The following is a 24,285-nucleotide window of genomic DNA, read 5'->3' on the forward strand; positions in this document are numbered from 1 at the left end:
CTCTGTAATGCATTTGGATTAAGTTTCCCACTGACTGCAATGGATATTTGGTGTGAACTATACTGCCTGCAATTTTGAACTAAGAATTCTGAAAACATGTCAGATACTCTCCAGCAATATGATAATCTGCAAGAAAACAATCCTGGTTATCTTTGGGGTTGTTAACCCCAATACTGCAGATAGTGAAGCATGGCTTTGCACCGGTACCCAGCAATACAAGATAATGTATTTACCTGTTCTGTAAAGCCAGAGATTACATGACCTAGATTTTAAGTGGCTCAATTATAGTGCAGTCTCTCTTGATTGACCAATTCCTACCTCACTTCAGTCTGTCATTCATAATAGAAATATGTGTGACTCTCGTAGTAAGAGCCTTGTTACTAAACCCACTGATTAAATATTAGAACCATTGAAATAAACATGGAATCCCATATTTTACATGTGTACTTCATAATTATATAGGATTGGATACATTAATAATTTGTTAGAGGAATGTGGCCCTTCAATCAGTTGGTAGTTTATAGTCAAACACCTTGAGGCAGGGGCATCTGCAATGGGTGGAGGATAGGGTTAAAAAAGTCAAGATAACATTGTAATTGTGCAGCCAAGCTCCATCTCTCTGTTTACTTTGACCATGATGGGGTCCCTACTCAATGAAATGACAAAAGGACATTGTAACATATAAACCAAATATTTACTTGCTATAGAATGACAATGGGTATACTCCAGAAGTTGTCCCTCAAACTGTGCTAAGTAAATATAATTACAGTTGAAACAACTTATCTGTGATGATCATTTAACTACTGCAAAATTCCTGGCAGCCTCTTTTTAATTTTTTTATTTTTTAAAAAAATTTTTGCTCCAGTGTTGCTGTAAAAATTTACATGGTTTCAGGAAATGGGGGGCAGGGGTATGTGTTGCTGCAGGAGTGGCTAGTTTCATATTCCTTTGCAGCTCTCCTGTCCAGCAGTTGCTAAAATCCTTCTCTCCCCTTGAAGTAGCTTGAAGTAGGAAATGAAAATGGAATTGGACATATCAGCAAAGCCCCGTATAAAGCAAACCCAGTGGTATTTTTTGGTGTTGCATTATTGCAACTTGCCAAGAACTTCAGGCATGTAGTCCCTATCTAACTGAATCAGAACAGCATCATAGCAATCTTGTGCTGTTCCACAGGTCTTTGTTTCACTGAGATTTACATAGAAGAGGCCTACTGCATTCTTCTTAGTGTTTAGATTATAAATATTGTCAAATCCTTTATCTTGTTAGGCTTTATGCTTTTTCCACAGATTTTATGACAAGAAATACCAAGTGTTTCTAAAACTTGCAGAAGATCAGAGAGACTATAAATCCATCATGCAGAATGCACAGTCAGCATAAAGAAGAATCACCTTTGGAGGTCTGATTGATTCCATTGACTTTCCTGATTATTTTAGCTATTTACACTGATAAGAAACATTGCAGTAAGAATAAAAATACTTAATAACCTATTGAATATGAATGGAGATGCATTTTATTAAGGTGATAATCATGGTACAAACTTATCAAATCTACATTTCCTGAATCAGTGTATCAACCAGAAATGCAGTTAGCATTCAGTGTTCACCCTTCCAAGAACTGTATAGTCCAATTTGTTAAAAAGCTTGCTAAAATATGTACATTAGGCGAAAGTGTATAAAAAGTGGTATATTAGATAAAATATGCAAAAAAACTGCATGTCATCTCCCATGCATTTTTAAAATTTGCAAACTGATATGAAAATAAAATAAAACAAACTAAAGTTTGGAAAAGAAAAGACAACATTATAAATTTACCTTTGTTGCTCAGGCTTTCCATTTAATGCCAAAAACTAAATTGGAGGAAAGGTTTGTTCTTGTTGTTTATTGTTGCTCCCATTAATAAAATAAAGAGTCATAGTGTGATGCTATGAGAACCAAGAGCTAGGAAGACATACCACCCAATGAACTCTGTAGAGCAGAGTTGGATGAAATTTTACACCATATCTTTTTCTACTCACAACCAGTGTGATTTTAAATATGTCTTAAAACATATTTGTCTGCCCTTCGAGGTAGATCAAGTCTGGAAACATACTCCACAATAATGTTGGACTCTACTTTATAGATATATGCTAGAGTAACAGAATCTTAAAAACTTGGCTGTGTTTTCCTATGCATCTCTCTTATACCCCAGGAAATTAAGGCAGAATCTGTTTGATGTTGTCTAATGTTGTCCTTACTTCCTGGGCTAAATAAATGCATAGTTTCTCCAAGGTGAATTCTGTGGCTCTCTACAGTATTGCTGTTAATGTTCTTATCAAAATTAATACAGATCATTCATACATTTTTTCAGTATAATACTCTATTCAGTTATTTTAGCTGATCAATTAATCTGAAGTTTGCTCAATTACTCAAGTCTCTATGAGATAAACATAAAATTTTAAGGGCACATCCAATAAATTCCTCTGCTCCAGCTCATAATCTCCTGAGTTTCTCATTATTGTTATCTACATAATGTCTTTTCTGTATATGGTCTGTTGCCTATACATTTTTAATTCTCCACCAGAAAGGAATAATACATTATTTAGATAACATCTTACAATTTGTTTCAAATAATTAGATCTCTTTTACACTGAGCAGTCCAAAACATATTCCAGAATATTCACTTTGTAGCACCAGCTTGGGATAAAATGAAGCAAAGTTGCATCAGAATTGGCTGATGAAGAAGAAGAATTAATAATGACTACCTGAGAGATTTTGATTTATATAAATAGTTTATGTTCCCCTGCAACATTGTTTCTCAAAACTAGCTTTCTTGCTTTGGATTTGCTAATCTATTATTACAGTATGTAATTCAGAGTGATTTTTACAAAAATCCTGGTGTATATATGATATAAAAAGAAATAATGCAACTCCCAGAACACTGTAAAGAATATGATATTCATAGAAGTATACATATAATATTTATATTTAGATAAATACAAATTTATGCACAACTATTGTATAAACAGCTTGTGTTGCGAAGTGATTCCATGAGAGTCACAACACAAAATGATTGTACTGGTTACCTATAAAGTGCACTCAGAGTGTTCTTTCATTAACCTTCAGTTTATTTTATTCATATCCACATAATCTTAGGATTCTTACAAAAACATCTACATTTAGATCAACTTTAGCCTTGTCCTTAAAGTATTTACAAGGATGTGCACAAAACTGCATTGAGTATACGAAATCTCTTTTAAAATAAATAACTGAAGCTCACTGAACTTTATTTGAAAAGGCTTCTGCATTTTCACCACTGCAAGTCAAATTAATTTTTCCCAGATTCTTTTTCTGATTTATATGTTCAGATTTATTCCAATCCAGTGCTGCTTGTTCATATCTTGCTTTATTCTAGATAATAATATGTGCTGTAGCCAGCTATATACAAGTATTCATGTTTACTAGGGATGACAGAAAATGGAAAATAAGTTTTGTTTTGAACCAAACATTTTGTTTTGGACAATCATATTCCAGAAGATCTGTCAGATTGGCTGCTGTTCAGCTGAAACCAACTCTGGAAGGAACCCACATGATTTTCAAAGTCACCAGGGCAAGGCTGGTGCATGCCATCTCCTTCTCCTCCTCCTCTGCATGGCTTGTGAACCTCTCTGCCAGCTCCTCATTTTCTCAGTACCTTCTGTTTCCTAATTCCTATGCCTGCTCCCAGCTACCATCATCAATGTCCTAATCAGGAATTTACCAATTATTGGGTCTTCCACAAGATAGCCTAAAATGTATTTTAAAATAGAATGTCTGTTTAAGGACTTGGAGACTTCACTGGGTTTTAGACCATTATTAGCAAAAGAGCCTCCAGCCAAAATATTCTCTGTCATGCACTTACACTTCAGCGCAAGACATCAACCCTTAATCACTTTTTAAAACTAAGTCCATTATATGTTGCTTTCAGAGATTGAGAAAATGTTTCATAGCCTGATTAGTTTTAACCTTACAGAGACATAGTGATTCCATCCATTATGATTCCAAGGTAATGTTTTGTTCCCCAGAGGTTGTCATATTTATACCTTCTGATTCCATTTGAGTGCAAATGTTTATCATGCTAATCAAAAGTAGGATTACAACAGCTAAGTTATCAGCTGCCTGCAAGATTCCACAAAGAGGTTCAGGCATCACTTCAAGTGGAGAGGTCAAGGACATGATGGTTCCAAAAGAACAGATGGCAACTCTGAGGAAAAAGATCCACACAAGGCCAGCTAGCGTGAAGATTCCTCTTATGATAACAGGGACAAGAAGTGGCACATCATGAAGATGATCTATAAACTAGGCACAGAGTTTGGATAGATTAGGAATCAACTATTTTACTATTAATTTATTCTATTGGATTTTGGGGGAAGGGATTTTATAACTGGGGACTCGCCCATTGCTGAACTCCATTGTATAAAATTGAGCAAAGCAAAATAAATAACTAGGTAGCACTCTTTCATCCTTCTTTACTTAGTCACCCCCGAATCTTTATTTTCCTTTGGCATGACAGCAAAATTAATGCCCCATTAAAAGAAATCACAGTTTGTGTAACCTAACTTTTGCTTAGGAGAATACCTGGCACCACTTCATTCATGGAATCTTGTCAACATACTCCAGCCAATGGGACCAATTTTCTTGATGTGGAAAATGTTGCCACTTACAGACTGGGGCTGTCCCGAGAAGCACTTGTTGTAAGCTCTGATGTCACAGAAAGTTTGCTTGCTTTGCTTGTCAGACTGGTTTTCAGAATAGATGTTGTACAGAAGAACCACCTTGAAATAAAAAGCAAGAAGTTTAGAACTAAGGTGCAGGTTTGCCTTCTGCTAGATTAAAAAAACCCAATTAATTAATTAAATTGACTTATATAGCCACCTGTCTCACATATGTGACTCTAGGTGGCTTACAATAAAAATAGGTAAAATGCATTCAATATAAAAATAAAAACGCATAACAGCCGAGCATCATAAAACCACCATCAACTAGCCTGGAGATGGGCTCTATCACACACCTGGGCCCCAGGCTTTTGTAAAAGTCCAGCAGGGTTGGGGCTAGTCTAATCTCCGAAGAAATGATGTTCCGAAGGGTGGGCACCATGGCAGAAAAGGCTATCCTGGACCCTGCCGGCCGACACCCCTTAGCCAACATTACCCCAGAGCATCCTATTTCATGGTTTTATTATCCCTTCCTTGACTGATATTTCTTTGTGCTTCTAGGTCATATGCTTTATCTTTGGGGTTAATTCTTCCATAGCATGCTTGCTTCCTGACACTGAGACGTTTTTGCATTTTGCTCTACAGCCAGCAGTCAAGCTCAGTAGAGTATAAGGAGTTCTATCTTGACCGAGTAGAAAGAACAAACTAACCACTTTAAGTTGAAGGCAACCAACCTTTTCTTTAAAAAAAAAAAAAAGCCCGTTGCAGGTACATTACTTAATCATTGATAGTTATTTGATTTGACAAGGATCAAATTAGAGATGCAGATACCTATATTAGCTAAAAGAATGAAAAAATATTGAAATATAAGAGGTTTATTATTGGCATTTTTCTATCTCCTCTTGTAGCCTCAAAGAAAAGATGAAAATTCTTACTTTTTGTCTGCAAAGTGGGCAGCTGATTGCTCTTAGCAAAGACCCATGCTTCCAGTATTCAATCAGACAGTAACCTAGGAAAGAAGATAACTTTGTAAACAGAAAAAATGCGTAGTTGGAAAACACCTTAGCCAACTTTGTCACTGTTTACACTGAAAGCTGATTTCTATATCCTAAATGATTTAGCAAGGAGTAGTAACTTTGTTCAGGAAGGCAACAAAAACCCAGAGATGTAGGTGAGGTACCCCAATACACTGAAGTTTAATTATTTCCATGGATTCCACATGAGCCAGTAATTCCACTTACAACCTAGAAATGGACGTCCACTTGCACATTTGAAAACAGAATTAAACACTGCTTGAAAACTTAATAATCAAGTTTTGCATTTGTTTCCTGTGTTGACATATTTACAACAGCAAAGCAGAGTTGAAGTCTGGATAAACAAACCTTTCTCAAGCCAGGGTATTTGTGGATTCGGACATTTCAAAATGACATCCAATCTTTCAATCAGGTTTGCTGCTGTTCTTTTCTTTTAGACCCTCCAACAAACATTATTAGTAATTAGAAATAATATTGGCCCAAGATTAGTGTTCTGCTCCATTTCCTGGACATATGGTTTGAAATGCAGTGAAATCTGAGACATTTTGGAAGATGTATGGCAATTCCTAACAATAATACAAAAGAACAATCATGCCCCTTTTTCTATAAATCATGCTCTATCAGCATTAAAGCCTTTAGATAATACATTTTCAATATGATATCTGCTCCACTCTTGCTCCTTTTAATTCTAAATACTATTAAATGTACAGCTTTCAAAAAAAGTGAAATTTAGCTAGTGCAAAGCATGTCTGATCTTTCCTTCTTAAAATTATATGAAAGTGGGACCAGGGAGGAAATTGTAAAAAGTGATTGAGAAGTTTGTTTATTCCTATCTATTATTGTGTTGATGTGTTGATTTACTTGAAATATTTGTATATTCTTCAAACTACTATTTTGGGAGGATTGAAATATATGGTATTATGCATTTTATTAACTTCTATTCCCTACTTGGAGTATCTAATATTAGAACAAAGTAAAGAGAACAGGAAAGGATTCTTGTGTGGGTGTGGTGAAATGCATGAATGTTCTTGTTTTACAGCAGAAAGTCAGATAACATCAGTTCCCCTTCTGGCTTTGATAGCCAAATGTTTTCAATATGGCTAGATTAAATACAATGCCTTTCTATGGTCTATCCTATATAATGGAGGGAAGAGGATGCCTAAGGCAGTGGGAAAATGAGAATTACATTTTTAATATAATTATAAACATGAGGTCTTATTCCATATGTTAAATGCCTTACCATTCCACACCAGAATGTTATTTGTACTATGGTTCTGAAGGAACAGGTTTATTCTGATAACTCTATAATATGATTATATTGCACTCCTGATCATCCTGATCTAAAATGCTTGTAAAGTGATGCTGCAAAAGTGAAACAGTCACATTCCTGGTGCAATGCCCATTATCAGAAAAATAGCAGTCATCAATAATACTATTTTGCTGCACTAGGAATGCCACTATCTCTCTTCATATGCCCCATGGAATAAGCTTTTTGGGGAGCAGGAAGATGAGTTTCTTCTTGTTCTGCCATGAAAAATCTTGACACCAGTCCTATATTCTGCACTGCTCTTTCAGGATAGTTTTTTAAAAGCACTGCTGTTTGTTCTATGCTATCTTTGATTACGAAGAGGATTTTTATGCTGCATGTTTACTGTTTTTAATAACTGCATTTTAAAAATACTTTAAACATTTTATTCTAACTATCTTAAAACTATAAGCCATGCAGAGAATATTTGTTGGTCAGTAGCCGTACACATTTTATAAGTTAAAACCTTTGTATATCCAGTTTACTTTCTGTATCAAAACAGATGTAAATCCACCAGACTGCTAGAATAAAATTCCAAGTTATTTGGTATTTTGCCACTGTTATGTTTTAATATTGCCAGACACCATATTTCTCTTTGTCATATACACTGGTGATAAAGACATTTCTTGAGTTCACTTGGCAAAAATTTGCATGCAATTTCTCAAAATATTAGAAAGCACAAACCCAACAAACATCTCTGTACATGATGGAAATGTTTGCTTGAGTAAATAAAAAAATACAGTATCTTTTGGACACCATGATGCGATATTTTGAAGAGCAGACATTAAAGTGTGCATGGACTCTAGAACATCTGAAATAAAGATTAGGAGGTATGGAATACTTCAATTTTTTGTTTTTGTTTGTGTCTTTTTTTGGATGACAGCAGGTAGTTTTTAATTTACTTAATTCTTAAGATAACAGTGTTCAGATTCTTGGTCTTAAATTAGCTTAGAGCTTTGACTGCCAATTGTTTTTGTTCTGTTTGATATAGCTGTTTCTGTTGGCCCTTTGCCAGCTCTGAGACTCCAGTGAAAATGTACAGTACGCTTGGCCTCAAAAGTATAGGTTTCCTGTTTAATTGTCCACAAGACTTCCTGAGTATTGCAGAACTTTATAACGTGTCTGTGGTACTATAACAATAGTTGAAGGAAAACTGCTGCTTCATTTATTTATTTTTTCATAATAAAAATAGTGATGGGTGTATACATTTTTACAATAGATATCAAGACCAGTTTGAACATGGTGGTATAAATATTTTCAGAGATGGATCACCAACAAAAGTTATGGTTTATTTCATGGAAACATTGGGCCTTATCAGCTGTCTTTTGCATAGTTCCATCCACAAATGTGCATTTGTTTACCAAAATGTATACGCTCTCTATTCTTCAATTCTACAGCTTAATGTAGCATTAAGGTGACTGTATTTTTAGAAAACAAAATATATGTGCAAAAAGTTGTAGCCTTGTTAACTTGCCACAAAATAAATGTCCACAGTTGGTTTCTACAGGGAAATTAGCAGTTTGGAGACAGATAGGACAGCTCAAATCACTGTGGTAATGTTGCTGCCACTGTTGAAGACATTCCTAAGAGGAAAAAAAAATGCTGTGTTTAAAGATATTCCAGTTAATTCCAGAATTGCTTCAAAGGCTTTCATACAGTAACTCTGTATTAATTCTAGAAAACTCTGTAGTAGTACAATCAAAAGGCTTGTAGAATGATTACTACTTTTACATGCTTCTGAATCTGCCATAGCCAGCCCACTCCGTACTTGATTTATCACTATGGGTTTCATTTGGAAACCTCTTAACTAAGCACCAAAAATTTAAAAAGAGGTGGGGTGGGGAAGAAGTTGAATAGAGTATTAAAGGCAATTCCATATGCTAACAAGACATGAAAACCTGATTAATGAAGTCATTCTGTTTTTATAAATTCAGCATATCATATATCAAGCCTCTGTTTGGAAAAGTAATCCCACTTCTTGTTTTTGAAGTTTCATCTGTTCCCCAAACAGGAACTGTATGTTTCTAATTAAGCTGCCACAAAATTCTGGGTTCAGGGATATTCAATTCTTCCAGAGAATAAATAATGGAAAGTTTAAAAACTTTCCTGACATCCATGATTTTTGCACACATCTTTTGAATCTTACATTATGTATCTTAAAAGATTCTGTAAACTTATGATGTGAATACTGGAAGACAAAGGAACACAATTCTTTTCCAAAGGAGTCATTTCTTGTCTTTAAATTGGAAAGTCTATAAAATAAGTAAGAGTTTATATAATTTTGATGAGAGTGGGTTGCTGATGAGACAGTTTTGGTTAAGTAGATGTGCAGTTCAAATACACACAATGTATATTTATATATTAGCATGCCATTCCATGCCTCCACAGACTGTTCTTCAATCTTAAAATGATACGTTGTCTCCTTCTTCCCAAGGATAACTTTTCTTCAAAGCAATCGAATTTGCATTTTACACACATCATTTCGATTGCTGTATGCATTTGTTTCCAGGTGTTTTCAGCACAGGTGCTGTAGTTTAACTAGTAATTTGATCATCTTAAACATATGAAACAATTAACCCAGCGAAATCCACCAGTGTAATAAAAGCCACCTTTTGATTCCATGTATATGGGTACCATAACTTCTTTTGTTTCAGTTATTATGCAGGTAGAAGTAATTAACACATTTTCCCATTCATTCAAATGCAGTGATGGCTCTACACATACGTTCCTGTGGGCCCCTTGGAGCTTTCCCATACACTGAAGTCAATTGAGAATCTTACACCGGATAAGTGATTCATAAGGGTATCATATTTGCTCAATTGCTGAGGTTAAAAGGAATTTCAGTCTAAATAAATACTTAAGTACCTGAGGCTGTGATCCTATATCTTCCAGAAATTTATACCCTTACAGACCAAAAGCCACATGTAGTTTTGACATCAAAAACATTTTGGGGGGAACAGAACTCATTCTAATAAATGAGAAAGAAGTTGGCAGCTCCAGGATAAAAAAAATAATTTGTACATTCATGCATGCAAATATATTTATTTAATCATTACATTTACATTTAAACAATAGAATGCAAGGAATATAATTACTCCCCATGCATATAGCAGTTTTATTTTCTCCCACTTTAAAAATGACAGGTGGCACTTTTGGAAAGGGCTTTAGGGATGGAGCCTTTGAAGCCCTTAGGCCACTTTTTGTTTTATATACCTGCCATCTTCAACAGGCCTGACCTTCAGTAGGCAAAGAAACATACTGTGAGTTCATAGCAAGAGTATATTTCTAAATGAATACATTTTTGAGAACTTACTAGTATATAACTGAGTTTATTCTCACTGAAGTTAAAAAAAGGCATATTCACTGAAACCATTTACCAATTATAGGAAATTACACATTCCTTGTATTAGACAGGCAAAGGTGGAGAACTAGATGTGATTATAATCTTGATATCTTGTCTTTTAATAGTATAATTAACCAGAAGTTATAATATCAGAACAAATGTTTTCTTGGCAGACTATCAGAAACATCTTTTCCCTTTTGGAACTATTTTCAGACTGAAGGAATACCTTGTTAGAATTTTCATTGATTAACTAACCTGATACATTGTTGGAGACCAGTGAAGTTCACTCTTTTAACTGTGAAATCCAAGCAGAGTCTGGAGTGTTCTTTTTAAGCAACATAATACAAGGTCTATAGATATTTAGAGTTCCCGGTCAGCAGACAGATCAGGTCAAAAAAAGCTGCTTCTTTATCTTTGACCTAAGACCCCATTTGTAGTTTAAAGTGACTGCTAGTTTTAAAAAAGCATCAGAGCTGCCCTCTGTTTATCTTGAACTAAGTCCAGAATCTCAGATGAGTTATAAAAAGAAATCGGTATTATACAGAGTTAATGATTCATTGAGGCATTTGCATGCCACTTGAAAATCTATCCATCTCTCCTCAAAGACTAAATCTGCAGGTTGACCTCTCTCTCTCTCCCCCCCCTCTCCCTCTCTCTCTCCCTCTCTCTCTCTGTCTTTCTCTCTCTCTTTCTCTTTATACTCCTAAACTTACTATGCTACAATTGGACCAACCTGGGCTTCTGAGTTGTCATCAAGGCAGCCCCATGTATAGTGAATTTCAGTAACCTAATCATGAGGTGAAGAGGGCATGAGTTGCTGTCATAACAGTTTCTCACTCCAAAAAGTCTTACAATTGGCATACCACCCAAATCTCGGCAAAGGGCTCTCTGGCCATGGTCTGCATCTGCTGCTCTAAAGAACCTACAAGTCCAGGAGGACCTCAAATCACAGACCTGCTGTTCTCAGAACATGGTATCCAACTTCCCTAACGCTAGGAACGTTCTGGCTCTAAATGCAGCCCAAATACTATTCCATCTCAACAGATCTATGAAGCACTCCATTTTTCTGCCTCTTCTATTGCAGCTTTTTTCATCATAACTCATACTATACTAGAAGATCTCTCAATCCTCAAGAGATGTTTTTGGGTAGGACACAATGAGTAAGGGAGACTGACCTACTTTGTGTAAGCAGAAACATTCTTTACTTGTGCAAACTCACCTTTGGATACAGCTTAGTGCAACCTAATATAAATAAAACTTGCATAAGTTGTGTTCATTTTTTTGTATATCAGTGCAAGGAAGAGTTTAGCAGAGAATGTGTATAAGACCTCCAGTAATTAAATTGAAATTAACATGAAATAATTTTTAAAAATGCTCTATCTTTACTTTCTGATGCTAGTATCAAAAAAAGTTATTTTCATACTTAAATGTAAAATTTCCTTTTTTCTCCTTTTACTGCATGTGAAAAAAAAACCACATTCTTTATTTAAATTCACACCATTTTTGTCCTAACAGTCAGGAATCACGCTGAGACGAGGAATAGGTCTCTAGTGTTTATTACTGCTACATAAGACAGAAAATCCTAACAAACTGAAGAAGCGTGGGAAAAACCCAGACAGATAAACCCCAAAAGCTAAGGCGGGTCTGATCTGTGTCTCTTTGAATGGCTGCTTAATTCCTCAGTACTACGCATGCGTTTTCCCCCCTGGATAGAGGCCCCCTCCTGCTCGCCGTCAGTACTCATGACAATTTTAGTATCTTACCTGGTCCCAGAAGAGGTGCACAGTGAATTATGTATGACTACACTTTAGTTGATTCCTAGGGACAACTTTTTAAAAACCTTCTGGTCTTCTTGCTATGTTAGGGTGACAGGAGAGTGTTGTGACAGAAGGTTAGAGCCCATACTTTATTAAGGTGGGCCGTTTATTTTAGGTAATAATTAACATGCTTGACTAATGTCAAGGTTTTGCAGGATTTCTAAATACTTGTGGAAGCATTTTTTCCTCAAATTTATAAGAATTAAATTATTAAAACTATGATTTGGTGATTCCAGAAAGATTATAGATCTTAAGAAATATTATGTTAAGGTAGGATCCATCTTTATGTCCATGTTTAGGACATATTTTGCAAATCTAATAAAGAAGCATACTATCAAGTGAGCTTCAAAAGGAGAGAAATTAGCCCTCCAAATAATTGCATAATTATAAAGTTGAGGTGTAGTTCATTCCCCTTGCCAAGAAAGCCAAAATACACATAAATACAGAGAGCTACTCGGAGGGGGAGATTATTACAGTAATAGGATCAATGCACAATGTTAATGTAGATTTGAACCCCATACAATAACATTTGGCTACCTATCTCTGATGATTCCCAGGAAGGATGAAACGGGTCATGTAGTGCCTGCTTCCCGGTGGTCTGCGTAACTTCAGAATGGATGATTCTAGAGTCAGCAGCAAGCAAAGATAGAGGTAAGAAATCAACTTGTTCTTCAACCGTCTTAAGGTCTCAGTTGAGCACAGACAGGTGTGGGAAAAGCAGTATTACACAGAGAGTTTGTTGCTTCCTGCACTGAGCTCTCCAAAGCAGTGACAGGGATTGATTTTACCAGAAACCAGATCTGCCTGGTCTATCCATTCTGAAGTCCCTGTCCTTAGTTAGCTTCCTTGAGATCCTCAGCTGGGATAGAACAAAGCATAGTTTTAAAAACTGCCTGAGGCATCATGAATAATTACAGCTAAATCTTTTATTCATGTTGTATGGAAAAAAACGTATCCTGGTAGGGCAAAATCCCTCTTCCCAAAGGCATCCAACAAAACTAAAAAAGTTAGATATGGATTGGTTCTTTTTCACTTCATTATCACATATAATAAAAAAGAACCAATCCATATCTAACATTTTAAGTTAGCAAGACAAATTGAAACAGATAAGCACAGATTTGAGGGGGTGCTTTGCTTCAACGAAATTTTGAGAGAAGCATCTCAAAACAAGTTCACAAAGCACTTCAGGCACCTTGCTGCTAAGGGTGAAGATTAGTCCTGTTGCTTTGCTTCAGAGTGCTTCAGAGCCCCTCTGTAACCTATTCAGATACTTGTGAAGACCCGAAGAAGTTTCAACGCAAGGGCACCTGTGGGAAAGCCTCTTCCAGTTTCTGCAAGTGTTGAAAGGGTTTATGAAAGGCTGTAAGACCATATCAGCCTCCATAACTTCCTCTGACTATCTTTTGGCACTTGCAAAGCAGAGGAGATACAAGATGACATTCTTCTCACAGCCTTTCAGTGTTTAGGTAAAGGTAAAGGTTTCCCTTGACGTAAAGTCCAGTCGAGTCCGACTCTAGGGGGCGGTGCTCATCTCCGTTTCAAAGCCTTGGAGCCGGCGTTGTCCATAGGACACTTCCGGGTCATGTGGCCAGCATGACTCACGGAACGCCGTTACCTTCCCGCCGAAGCGGTACCAATTAATCTACTCACATTTGCATGTTTTCGAACTGCTTGGTGTGCAGAAGCTGGGACGAGCAACGGGAGCTCACCCCGCCGCGCGGTTTCGAACCGCCGACCTTCTGATCGACAGCTCAGCGGTTTAACCCACAGCGCCACCGCGTCCCCTTTCAGTGTTTACAGATGCTAAAAATTATAGCTCTGAATAGTGTCTTGGCTTCACTTTTGATTAGAGTTTACAACAAACTATGGCAGAACAGTTGCGATTACTGAAGAACTGATATTTTACCATTCTGTGCAACCCTCTCAGAATAGATCAGCTCTGGTGTATATGTGTACATGTGTATAGGGATATGTGTGTGTATATATTCACATACCCAGGGAATACCAAAAGTCAGGCCCCAGAGATAATTTATTATATAAATTAAATTAAAAGTTCAAGTTGGTTGCTATTTTCTTCTAAACAGTACCTGACTTGGTTGACATGACTTTTGAACATTCCTAACTACAGTAATGTTTTCTCTGAAAAATATTAACAAAATTAATAAAACATATTGTGATTGGCTTATGGGGCCTGACTTTTGGTATACCCTGTATATATACCCACACAACTGTGAACATTTGTAAGGATATCATATAGACTCCTGCAAATCTATGTGCTTGCCCATTCACAAAATGATTGCTATAGAGAAATGTAACCAGACACAGTACACAATATACCAGACAGTGAAATGGTAAGCTTGCTTCCTGTCCCAGGTTATTTCCTTTTATCCTGTCCTGGTTTATCTTTTCTGGGAACAGGTGGACCCTCTTCCAAATAAGATCTATATAATCATGGACTATAAGATCCCTCCATGATTATTTTCTAAAAAACTTTATGGAGCTTATGTGGAAACAGTTTGTACTGGGAGCTAGAATCATTTTGAGGGCTCTTGATGGGTTGAAGTGTACCACATTAAAAGGAAACTAACACATTGGTAAAAGAATTTTTTTACCAATACATATCTCATATGTGCACAAAATCTGAGATCAGGACTTGATTTCAAAGGTAACTTGCCACGTGATATGCATGTGAAAAATTTCTCTACCCTTACTGAGAGTAAGAAGCTTGTTTGCCAGAGAGACCCCAAAATCCACATAAGATCTCTGCTTCTCCACCCATGATTATAAATCATATTAGGAAATGAAGGCCTTAACAACGTTGCTATTCAAATAAATAAAGTGGGGAATGGGTCCAGTGAACCTGCCATCTAGTCCTAACACTGTATTTGTCCATAAGCATAATGTAAGCATAAAATACGAGATTTATTTAATAAGGAGCATATATTTTCTCAACCCTCATTTGGAGTCTCAGTGGCTATTGCTGATTTAGCAAGGGTATTACATAGACTGCTAAGTTTCCAATATGTTTTTATACAAAGAACTGGAGAATAACTGCAGTTCTGGTGTGTATTAACTTTCCTTCAAGCCAGCTGGCTGCCTTTTCCAGTAGCATGTGAAATGATCATTTGGCATGGATTGATATGCAATTTTCTTAATTTCCCAGGAGGTCAAGATACCCTTCAGTTTATTGCACAGTAAGATGAAGATAAGAAAACACTTATAAAAATAAAAGCACTTAGTCCAACGTATCATTGCATATTTTCATTTTTGAAGAGGGCTCATAGCCAAGCTTATGAGGAAGGATTATCATTTCCACTAAGCAAGCTGAATGAGACATTTTCAGTGTAAGCACATTTCTGAAAATATTCAGCTGACACACTTGAAGTTAAAATATTAAAAATCCCAAATATATTCTACTATAATTATGATATAATCAACATCATAACAGTGACTGGCAATTGATGCATTATTTATATTTATATATTCCTATCATAAAAGCTGAATGCCTCCAACTGTCCTTTAAAAAAAGCTATAGATGGGATGTTAACAGAGACACTTGCCTCTTCCCTCCCCCCATACACTTTTAGAAAACTTGTCTTGAGCTCTTGGTGAGAGCAGTGATATTTAGGCATAACACTCAGGAAGCATAATGTGAAACAACTGAGGTAAAAAAACAAGATAGTAATGTATGCAATCGTTTTGTATTATGAGTGGTACGTTTGTTTAAGACACAAACTACTACAATGGCATTCTGGAATAAAATTATATATTCAGGCTGTTATTTGATGTATAACCTGAAAATCTGCATGGATCTTTTTAAATAAAAAACAATAGGCAACCTTATTTGCAGGGCAGTACTTTTGAACACATACACAAAGTTAAATGAAGTTGATAATATTTAGACAATGGATAAAGACACTAAAAGGAAAATAAAGGTAGGGATGTGTGAAAAAAATAAATTTAGCCTAAAGAAACAAAAATAAAAGATAGTCCTAGAAAAATTAAAACTGAGGATGTTTGCTATGCAAATCATGAGCACCAGCTTGAATTTGACATTAGGTTTTAAATACTAAGCACCTAGAGGAACGATTAGTAGAATTAAATAAGAATGGTGGATTTTTAAAAAATGGGAAAAATCATAAATTTGGCATATTGGTTTTCCACTCCAAGGGAACATGGAGGGCCCATCATGACTGTGTCTCCCAGACTGCATTAAGATCTGCAAATGCCATCACACGATTCTGTTTTACCAAAGGAGGTGAATTAATACCAGATCTTGGAATTTGTTTAAAGCTAAACCTTGGCCCAGGTGGGCCTTTATGCTAGGAACAATGCTGCATAGGTTCTTCAAACTAAATTTCTAAGATCTGTACTAGCAGCACCCAGAAGGGTGGCCAATGCCTTCCTCAGGCTAGAAACAGGGATGCCTGAAATTGAGGTTAAGGCATGGAGGCCAATTATTAAACTACTGGCTGAAGGTCCAGTTCTTCCACTTGGGACTACTTCCATTAATAATGATAGATGACTGTCCCTTAAGCTGGAACAGTGTCATAAAACAAAAACAAATGACTTATGAGTTATCATCAGAATCTCTATGAGTCTTGGGCTGTGACCATGCCAAACATACACTTCTCCAAAGATTTAATGACACTGAATTTCAGGTGGAAGTATATACCTTGTCACCAAGATGCAGGGCTTTCGGAAATAGGCATTTATTTATTTATTTTCTCCACCGCCCATCTCATGCAACGACTCTGGGCAGTTTACAACGAATAAAAGAATCTCTTTCTTCACTGACATTATCTCTCTTCACTGACATTCCTCAAATTAAGGAAAGCTTTCTTTGGGGCAAGGCATACTATTCTGCCTTCTGCATTATTACGGGGAAGATACTCTAAAATCCCATTCAAGAAACATGTTTGCCCATGTGGAACTGCAGATGTTGAAAGAATCCTACATGTGTTATTTTATCATCTATAAAGATACTTGTAATGCCTGTCTCTTGCCTCTTTTATATCAGTACCCTGGGCAATCTAAGAATACTTGTATGTTCATCCTTTTTTTCAGGTTGTAAATTGTTTATGACTCAGATCCTAGCAAAATACTGTGCAGCAGCCGTGAAAATTAAGTGTCAATTGGTGAAAGGTCTCCTACAGTTGTACAATACTTTTATTCTAACTATTACAATTGCCTATGTTATTCTACTTTTATTTAATGATTTTCCAGCTGTTTTCACTTACACCTTTTATCTTTGGCCTTTGGCTGTAATAAAGACTTGTTCATTTGGCACATTTTAAAAGATGGGCAACATGTTCAGTGTTTATTAAAAATGTTTTGTTTTAGAAAATGTAACAGACATTAGTAAGAGGAATAAACAGTAATAAAACATGTAAATAAGTACAAAAATGGGCTTGGTCAAAGCTTACTCAAAGTAGCTCTATTAATACTCAAGACAGATTCTCTGAATTCAGTGGCACAAGTTAGCTATGACCAACAAGTCTCCTTGCTTTCATATTATCATAGATTTGAAAAGGGCCTTTAGACTATTGAGTCCAGCTCCCTGCTCTATAATACAAAAAAGCTACTAATTAAAATGTTTATGGGAGCAACATGATCAGAATTTTCTTGCAAGCTTCCCACTTGCTGTGTGTTGTTTTGAACATATTTACTTCACATTTATATTTTCAGAAACAAATACCTTATTTTATCATATTTATTATCCTATCAATCACTGGGATTTGCAAGCTTGAATTTTCAGATATATTTCTAAATTATTCTGGGTTACAAATGCAAGGCATTTTCTTCTGCATTCTACTGTTCTTTCCCCAAATGCCAGGGAAAGCCATTCCAGATCTGGCAAGAGACTAAAGAGAATTCAATGTATGTCTCAGGATCACCAGAGAATGCTGCATACTTAAAATCTACCCTTATTTAATGGCTATGTACCTCTAACTACCAAATGGTTGGGAACAAACAACAGGAAAGGGCTGCTGCTGTAATTTGTACTTGCAGGTAGGTGGCAGCCCTGAGCAATACATCTCCAAAAAATTAAGCAGGCTCACACTTTGTTAGTATTTGGAAAGAAGACCATCAGGAAATTCTAGGGCTGTAGGCTAGAGTGAGAAGTCAAATACATCCTAGAAGAAGGCAATGGGAAATCTCTTCCATATTGTAGCTAAGAAAACTACAGGGCTATGTTCATGTTGCCACTGGGAGTTGAGCATAACTGGAGGGAGACTTTCACTTTACGGAAGCATCTGGGGGACTACTGTGTTGAGTATTAGAAATTACTAGATTGATCTGATTCTGCAAGCAACTGATCTTACATTCACACATTTGAGTTATCCAATGAACTAAGAGAGGTAAAGAATCATTTTCTGTAAGTCTCGGTATTTTTGCCTCAGTGTCTCAGCAGCACTGCAGTAAGCCAGATTTTTAAAATTGACATTAGAGGACTGCCAAATGGTTCACTTTGGTGGAGCTGCCTCAACACAGGTTTCCTTGATACAGGAAAACAAGGTGTTCTACCTTGACAACCTCCTGCTGAAAGCAGCGAGCTAGTCTACTTTGCTGTGCCTCTCCGCTTTGTTGCAGTAAAAACATCTGCTGAATAAGCGTGCCAGCAGTATGTGTGATTCAACTCAGAGGAACAGCTCCAGTGCAGCATTAGAACTGGGGTACCTCTTCTGTGATTATTCAAGGGCAAATTCATCATTACATTGGACATTTAATGCCAGACCCCAACCAGCAAGCCAAATTCCTTCAAATTTACTTCATGGCTCCTCAAGAGAGTGTAGAATTGAGATTGGTACACTCCACAATGATGGAATTCAACGTGAGATTGTTGAATTATTGGAGAACCTACTACAACAACAAAACCCATACATTGCATCCCTTTGACTTGCAAAAGAACAAATTCAGAAGGTTCATCATCCTCTCTTCAATATTTGTCAGTGGAGTGAGATACAGGATGGACCAATGTCAAGACCCCATGATGCATATACGGAAATATGGCAATGCTTCATTTTTCATTACAATGACATGCAATCCAAACTGGCCAGAAATCTGGGCTTCCAGTGGGAATGGCAGACTGAACAGCTGTGCCCATGGGTTCAGCAGGTGGAGCTGCCAATGTCGTAACTTTTCTCGGGCTCAGGCAGGTTTTCCTGAAGCCCAGAAAAGTTCTCCAGATCAAGGAGAATACCTGGAATCATCCTATCTGTCCTCCAGACAGCTGCTTGCAGCCAGAAGATTGCAAACAGCATTTCATGTTCGACTGGTAAGAGCCAGCTGGGAGGCAGGGACTTTATCACTTTCCAAGCCGCACTGTAGCCTTAAAGGGACACTAAGACTGGCCACCCCATTTCTAAATCACCAATTTGTATTTTTTTTTAAGTATACATACCCCAAGAGAGACTTTCTACAGTGAGGAGAAGCTGGTTCTCTTGGTGCTTAACATTTTTGGGATTACTTTTTAATTTTTTTTTAACTTCTGGATTTTGCTTTTGTTCCAAATATAAAGGAGGATTGAGAGTAAACAATTGTCTTCCTGTTGTTATTTTTGTATTAAATTTGAAGATATTAGCATTTTCTTACATGTTGAATAGGCTGATTTGAACCTTCAGCTTTCTGTTTTCACTTTCCCTTGAGAACTGTCTGCTATCTCACTCTCACTTTAAGTAAACACACTCCGGAACTCTTTCATATCTTCAACTTTCTCTGGTTAAGCGCCTAGGGGGCACCATAATCTACTGTGTGAGACATGGAGGATTTCAAACAGATTCTTTCTGACTTCCACCAAGATTTTAAACAGATCTCTTCTGACTTCTATCAAGCTTTTATGCAAGATATCCAGGGCTTTGTGGAAAATATGAGATCTAAAATGTGCCATTAGGTTGGGGATGTGGTGGATGAAATTGAGGAATTTAAGAGTGATAGAAAGGTCTTTTTTAAGAGAGACTGGGATTTTTATCGAGATGCTGGATGAAGATTGGATAGCGGGGTTGGAGAAATCTAAAGGAGAGAGTGATATGCAACCCATATGTAAAATTGATCTTCTGTTGGAATGCCATGAAAAGAACCTGGAATCTTTGAGGGGGCGCAGTTGGGCTGTTTGATTCTTTCAAGAGAAAAGTTATGTGCACATTGTGGGGATATGTAACTGCTTTGATTTATTTTGAAGTGAGATAAGGATTGAAGAATGTTTCTCTAGTTTGCTTTAAGGATTTGATTGATGTTATTTGCTTTTAAAGATACGGAATTACTGTTCTGAATTGTCTTTGCTTTTTGGGTTTATTAAAATTGGGATTATTAAAATTGTTGTATTATTAAGTATAATAGCAGACAACTTATCTGCTTTTTAATTTGATTCTTATTATAGTAGAAATGCATAGAATAGTGGTAGGAAGGGAATATTTAAATATGTGTTGTCTTTTGGAGGGGAGAAAGATGTTTAGGAGGTTTATATGAACTTTTTTCTCTTTAATATAAGGGGGAGGAGTAACTGTACTTAGTGATTTTTATTATGTGTTAGAGTGGAATGATTTATAGAAATAATGTGGTGTCTTGGTTTAATATAAAGAGATTGATTATGGAAATTTTTGTATATCCTTGCTGTTAAAAGTCGGAAGCCATATCTTTTTGTAAATTGGGAAAAAAAAATCTGTTTCCTCACCTTTTTAGTTTTTTTTTCTTTCTTTGTAGTTTTTGGTTTTTCTGTAGTTTTTATTCTTCTCTGGAAACTTAATAAAATTTACTATAAAAAACAAACAAACAAACTGGCTAGAAATCCAACAATTTTTTTTTGAATCAGCAGCCAAATGATCCGACAGGATTTAATTGCAAGAGTATTCAACTTGAAGAGAAAGCTGTTCATGAAGCACCTCTCTGGAACACTTGGTCTCTCTGGTAGGTGTATCGTTTACGTGCTACGTGAGGAATAACAAAAGTGGAGTCTGCCTCATTTGCACTGTCTGCTGTGGCTTGATGTAGCATCTAATTTGGTCACCAATCCACCCACGGTCATTCTGTTTCTCTGTTTAGGTAAGGAAATATTTCTGAAATGATGACCCAACAGGTCACGGATTGTTTGTATTTTATTATAGTCCTAGTAAAGTTCCTAGTGAAAATAAACATGTGTCTATCATGCATTCTCCACTTAACATGAAAAGTAGACATTCATTTCCTTAGTTCAGTCTTAGAAATGCTGTTTGAATAGCTAATATACTTTCACTGGAAAACATTTGAAGTCAATTGTGGGAAGCCCTCCACTCCTCTAGATGCTGCTGAACCATTCCTTACATTTATCACCTGTCTTTCCTCCATCTCAAGAGTTTATAGGTTGTTTTCTTCCACTTCACCCCACAGCCATCACCTGGGCTGCAGTTTTGAACATGGGTTTCATGTTCTCTTGGAAGAGCATCACAACTGTGCTCAGAAACAGTGTGGCCGGCAGGCACAGGGAAGGGGTCAAGCTGAGCAGGAGGAGCCAAACTCCCACTTTTTCCTGAACTCCTTCTCTGTACCTGTTACCTGTAAGCTGGGCTATTTCTGAAAATGGTTTAGCACATTCTCAGAAAAGTGATGTACTTGTGTTCAGAAATAACAGGCAGCAGGCCCAGGACAGGCTGTGACGAGCACCTGGCTCCTCCCCATTTCAACCTGCATGTCTCTGTCTAGTGCCCATCATTGGATAGTAGGACAACTTCTCATGTGGTTAAACCTGCTGTTTTGTTTGTTCGTTTGTTTTCAGATTCAGTTTTAGGGTTTTTAAAAAACATTTTACTAGTGAAATATAACAACCAGATGATAAAGTACAACCAAAAATAAGAGTGCTAATATAATAAGAAAAAAATATACAATATAGTAATTAAATGAGTGAGATTTGAAGAACTGAAGATATATCCATAAAGTTTTAATATAGATCTAGCTCGATCCTTTATCATATTATTAAACTAGCCATATAGACCATCTAATGCTCCATCTATTCAGTTTTAATACAATGTTATTTCAATACAATGATATTTATGTAATATACTTAGATTTTTAATATTCTATTATTTAGGTGCCTTAGAGTAATGAATACAAATAAGTGGATATCCTATCAATATTAATTATAGTTTCAAATGTTAATGTTACAAGCATTTTGATTACTTGACTTTTTCTTCAGAATTAAATATAACATTGGAAATAAATAAAAAAATGAAGAAAGAGCATACATCAAGGTATTTATTTCATAATAAAGGTTTCAGTCTTAAGCTAAATTATTTTATATTAAAGTCTCCATCATGTTATTTCGGATGTGTGTTTCTGTGTGTGTGCGTGTGCACACGTGTGTGCCTGTGTGTGTATATATGAGCCAGTTTGGTGTAGTGATTAAGGCTAGAAAGCAGGAGATTGCAAGTTCTAGTCCCGATTTAGGCACAAAGCCAGCTGGGTGACCTTGGGCCAGTCAGTCTCTCTCACCCCTAGGAAGGAGGCAATGGCAAACCACTTCTGAAAAACCATGCCAAGAAAACTGCAGCAGGGACTAGTCCAGGCATTTTCCAGGAGTTAACACTGACTCAAAGGCACATACATACTTACATAATACCAGCTGTTTTAAGCCTCTGTCTAAATTTGCCCCATAGCCTTATGGAGAATGATTTAGAATTGCTTTCCTCCAGCAGGTGAAGCTTAGTAGAAGGTGAAACGAAGGAAGCCATGAGAATCCACCAATTCCTTTCCTTAACTTGGCCCACAATAATACTGTATGGACAGAAGCATCTGCTGGCCTCATAACTGTGGCAAAACAGATTAGCAACAGAAGTTCTGTTAGGGTGCTTTTCCCCTGGCCCAAAGGCTGAAGGATTGTGCTTTATCTCAGCGATGAGGAAGAGACCACAAACTTGCTCCCTAAAGCAAATGGGAGACCGCTGGTCCCCTACCTGTGTCTTCAGGTATAAGCCTACCTAGTGCTTGATTCGCAATCCACCAGGTTTCTATCAGATGCTGCGAGAGAGGGGAAACGTCCTAATGAGAGCAGAAGAAACGGTGGATGCATGGACAGGACAGCTCCCAAAGCTGCGACTAATGCCCGATAGGAGCGTCGTGGGAGGACCACGGAAGAGCTTCATCTCGTCCACTCGTGTTTGGATCTCAACGGGATCAAGCGCTTTCGCATCATTCCTGCAGAGGGCGCTGTAGCAAATCCCTGTGGTGTATTTCCCCCCTCCTTTCCCGTTTGTAACGCCTGCGCCGCAAATCTCCCCTGGAGCCGCCTCCTGGATTGATTCCAAGGACGCTGGAAGTAGCCCAATAAGCCTCGCCGGCCTGGTTTCCGTGGCTGCTAATTGGCCGGCTCCTGCGTCAAACACCCGCCCGAATCCTCAGGGAAAAGCCCGATGAGGGAGGTGGGGGTGGTTAACGTTAAGGTGACACCAGCCGCGGCTGACACGTAACCTGCGCATTGTTCTGAGCGTAAGTCCGGTTGGTGCATTGTGCGTTGCGCAGGAGAGTCTGGTGGCGGCGCTGCTGCTGGAGCCGCCACCGTCGTCGTCGAGCGCGAGGAGGCTGCCGTCATGGAAGGGAAGCCTGCAGACCAGCTGCTGTGCGACAGCCTCATCCTTTGGGTAAGTGGCGGGCGGTGGGGCGGAAAGGGGGGCAGCCCCCGCCCCCTAGTCTAATTCGAGCTGGAGCCCCATCGCCCCCGTCCCCCTCACGATCCCACGCCGCGCCCTCCTCGCCGCCTCGAGCCGGTCCCGCGCCCTTCGGACTCGCCTTCGCGAGATGACCCAAGGTCGGGGCCGGTGGGGGAGGCGCACTTCCTCACAGCGCCCGCTGAAGGGACGTGCCCTGGAGCTGAGCTGCAAATCCAATATTTGGGATTGACCCTGCGGTGGTCTCCCTCTTCGCTTCTCTTGCCCTTTGCACATCCTAAATGCCCGCTTTGCGTTCAGGGAGCCATTATCCACTCTGCCCCAACACGCTGTAGTTGGCTCCCCACAACCGCTTCTGTGACCTGCGTGTTAACTCTGCCATGATCTTTATTTTGCAAAAATGCACGGATTCATTGGGTGCAACGTATGTGTGTTGATATATGTGTGTCTATACAAACCTCTTTGCAGGGATGTCCCTTT

The 24,285-nt window shown here is 37.7% G+C and overlaps 3 protein-coding genes across 5 annotated transcripts in view; 2 read left to right on the forward strand and 1 right to left on the reverse strand.

The window, feature by feature from the left end:
- The window catches only part of FGGY (FGGY carbohydrate kinase domain containing), a 206,512-nt gene extending 203,422 nt beyond the window's left edge, over positions 1 to 3,090 (forward strand). For 2 of the 3 annotated variants that reach the window (XM_063298028.1, XM_063298029.1), the window contains one exon: positions 1,287 to 3,090. In XM_063298028.1, the coding sequence (XP_063154098.1) occupies positions 1,287 to 1,377 (91 nt within the window). In that variant the 3' untranslated portion in view covers positions 1,378 to 3,090. The remainder of the gene's footprint in view (positions 1 to 1,286) is intronic. The other variant, XR_010067580.1, reaches the window with a different exon arrangement.
- A 527-nt stretch (positions 3,091 to 3,617) lies between these two features.
- Positions 3,618 to 9,238, reverse strand: LOC134493470 (E3 ubiquitin-protein ligase RNF170-like). Its single transcript, XM_063298030.1, has 5 exons — positions 9,175 to 9,238; positions 8,484 to 8,579; positions 5,605 to 5,678; positions 4,679 to 4,789; positions 3,618 to 4,313 (listed from the first exon to the last, which is right to left on the reverse strand). Exons 1-5 carry the CDS (start codon positions 9,236 to 9,238, stop codon positions 4,008 to 4,010), a joined length of 651 nt encoding a protein of 216 aa, XP_063154100.1. The 3' UTR covers positions 3,618 to 4,007.
- Positions 9,239 to 23,560: 14,322 nt separating this feature from the next.
- Positions 23,561 to 24,285, forward strand: part of HOOK1 (hook microtubule tethering protein 1) — a 32,580-nt gene continuing 31,855 nt past the window's right edge. Inside the window, exon 1 of the mRNA XM_063298031.1 lies at positions 23,561 to 23,778. Within this exon, the coding sequence (XP_063154101.1) occupies positions 23,728 to 23,778 (51 nt within the window). The 5' untranslated portion in view covers positions 23,561 to 23,727. The remainder of the gene's footprint in view (positions 23,779 to 24,285) is intronic.

The sequence above is a fragment of the Candoia aspera genome, chromosome 3, assembly GCF_035149785.1.
Source record: "Candoia aspera isolate rCanAsp1 chromosome 3, rCanAsp1.hap2, whole genome shotgun sequence".
NCBI lineage: Eukaryota > Metazoa > Chordata > Lepidosauria > Squamata > Boidae > Candoia > Candoia aspera.

What these genes read in the sequence shown, in the direction of transcription:
- LOC134493470 (XM_063298030.1), bottom strand. Translation starts at nt 9,238, where the DNA reads ATGACTCCTTTGGAAAAGAATTGTGTTCCTTTGTCTTCCAGTATTCAC. An exon ending in TCACATCATAAGTTTACAGA is followed by an intron (nt 8,580 to 9,174) that starts ATCTTTTAAGAT and finishes AATGTCTTCAAC; the next exon opens with AGTGGCAGCAACATTACCAC. An exon ending in TCTCGGGACAGCCCCAGTCT is followed by an intron (nt 4,314 to 4,678) that starts GTAAGTGGCAAC and finishes CTCTGTGCCTAG; the next exon opens with TTTATAGATCATCTTCATGA.